This window comes from Geospiza fortis, unplaced genomic scaffold (genome assembly GCF_000277835.1).
Source record: "Geospiza fortis unplaced genomic scaffold, GeoFor_1.0 scaffold66, whole genome shotgun sequence".
NCBI lineage: Eukaryota > Metazoa > Chordata > Aves > Passeriformes > Thraupidae > Geospiza > Geospiza fortis.
Window position 1 is genome coordinate 1,625,015 of NW_005054312.1, and position 2,379 is coordinate 1,627,393.

General features: G+C 47.0%; 1 protein-coding gene across 1 annotated transcript in view; it reads right to left on the reverse strand.

Moving 5' to 3' along the window:
- The window catches only part of CHAC1 (ChaC glutathione specific gamma-glutamylcyclotransferase 1), a 3,318-nt gene extending 2,567 nt beyond the window's left edge, over positions 1-751 (reverse strand). The window contains exon 1 of the mRNA XM_031055804.1: positions 716-751. Coding sequence (XP_030911664.1) covers positions 716-751 — 36 coding nt within the window. The remainder of the gene's footprint in view (positions 1-715) is intronic.
- Between the last annotated feature and the right edge of the window lie 1,628 nt (positions 752-2,379).

Sequence of the window (2,379 nt, forward strand, 5' to 3'; positions counted from 1 at the left end):
GCCGCATTCCCGCCCGGGGATGCCAGGGGATCGGCCGCTGCCAGAACGCAGAGGTCGCCGGAGCAGAGCGCGCCGTGCCCAAAGGGAGAAGCTGGGCTGGAGAGAGCGGGCCGGCCCTCCGCAGGAGCCTGTCCCGCGCTCCCGGCTTTGGCTTTACCCCAGAAGCTGAGGTGCTGCGATGGAAAACCAGGCAGTTAATGTTTAACAGGGTGGCGCGACAGCACCTGACGTCCACAGGGCCAAGGTGTAAGGAACATAGGCGAAACAGAATAATAACATCCACACTAATGCGAGGACACGGTGCTGAATCCAGCTACTTGAGTGCATTTTCCCTACTACTATATCCAGGCTGAAGTGCCAGCTTGTAATACATAAATAACATTTGTTACGTGGAGGGGTGCAAGTGCTGTCTGTGTACCGGATGGACACCCAGCTGTCAACCAGCTCTAGGCAGGTTGTGACAGCTAAAGAGGTGGACTTTTACATTACAAAGTAACTCCTTTTGGTGACAGAGGAGGAGAAAGAATAAAAAGCAAAATCGCCAAAGTGTTTCTCATTATTGTTCTTGTCCTTTGCACTCAATCTAAACAATCTATTTACAGTTTTTTATTTAGTTTCCTGTTGGTCCCCATCCAACTGGCACCCACCTTTCCATTCCACTTCGCAGGGTGTTGCAGCTACAACACCCACAGTCTGTAGTGGGCGCTCCCTGTACTGTGGTGTGTTCACCACGAGTGACAAGAGTCTGCATGGCTCTCACATCTGCCCTGCTGCTGTGTGCCTCACACAGCACGTCCTTTTCTCCTGCCCTGCACAACTGACTCTCTGACTTGTCACTGTGATGACCCTTCACAAGGTCAGCCTTGTTACGGAGCCCAAAGCTCCTTCATTTTCCTCTCCACTTGCGCTTTTCCCAGTCACCTTCTCTGTCTTACTCAGGCTCAAAGGTATGGGGTTGGCACGGCATGCTCCCAGCCCTTCAGCCCTTCACACCACACACCCATGCTGGCAAAGGGTGCAGCCTCTTAATCCTTTTCTGCTGGTCCCTTTCCATAGGCAGAAGGTGAATCTGTCACCTGTCTGTACAGCTGGTCTATTCAGAGTCCTTAGTTGGACCAGAAAACTCTCCAGAAACTGTTCTTGTCAGCTGTCTGTATCAAAGCTCCACTAGGCGAAACAAGAAATTAATATTTATCTTACGTTTTTTCAGTCTTTTGGTTCCTGTCTCCTAACATACAAGACTCCTGCCTTAGCAGGAGTTTGTCAATGCTAAAATTATGTGGCCTTTCAATAAAATGAAAACAGTGTCCTCTGGGAATTAAACCAGTCTTCTGTGTCCCATTGTATATGTAGGACAAGTGTATATTTTTCATATTCAGCTCTTTACTTTTTGTTTCCTGCTAAAGTCAAGGAAATTTCAGCAAACCTCCAATATGTAGTTAATAAAAGCATTAAAACACTTGTCTGTAGGTGCATTCTCATTATTAAGAGCACAAAAAGAGACAAATCAGTCTAAAAGGTAAGATGAAGGTGGTCTTGCTATGTTCTGGTCAGTTGGGAAAAAAAGAATCTGACCTCTGTCTTCAGCTTTCCCCAGGATGTGAATTTCATCAATTTTCTTGGTTTGTTCAGTCTGGAGGAGACTGAGGGACCTCACTGTGGTCTTCAACAACCTTGTGAGAGGAAGCAAAGGGGAAAGTGTTGATCTCTTCACTCTTGTGACGTGGAACAGGACTTGAGGAAAAATCATGAAGCTGAGTCAGGGGAGATTTAGGTTTGATATCAGGAAAAAGTTTTCCATCCAAACGTGGCTGAGCACTGAAACAGGCTTCCCAAGGAAGTGGTCACAGCACCAAGCCTATCTGGTTTCAAGAAGTGTTTGAATAACACTCTCAGGCACAGGGTGTGATTCTTGGGGTCAGGGCCAGGAGTTGGACTCGATGATCCTGGTGGGTCCCTTCCAACTCAGCATCTTTTGTGATTCTGTGATCTGAGAAATGCACATGTGACAAACCTCTAGGTATCTTATCTGCTGGTACTAAGCTAAGGAAAATTGGACCAAGAAATTCAAAATTATATTGCTGGGAAGTGACGGCATGCTTGCTGGTGAGGGAGAAGAATTGCTCCTTTCCTTTGCAGAGCTGTCTCATTTGTGTGTCTGCCTTTGCTTAAAGGCTCTGGTGCATGGCTAAGCCAGACTTGCAATGGGGAGTCAACATGTACAGCAAAAGCCTCAGGGGATCAGCTTCACATCCCACATCAGTTAAACACTACAGCTCTCTGCTCCCTGCAGTGCTGTACAACCAGATCAATGAGGTATGAGGTTAGAAACTCCTTTTGAAGTCCCTGATTTTCTTGTATAAATTGGGATATTGCTCC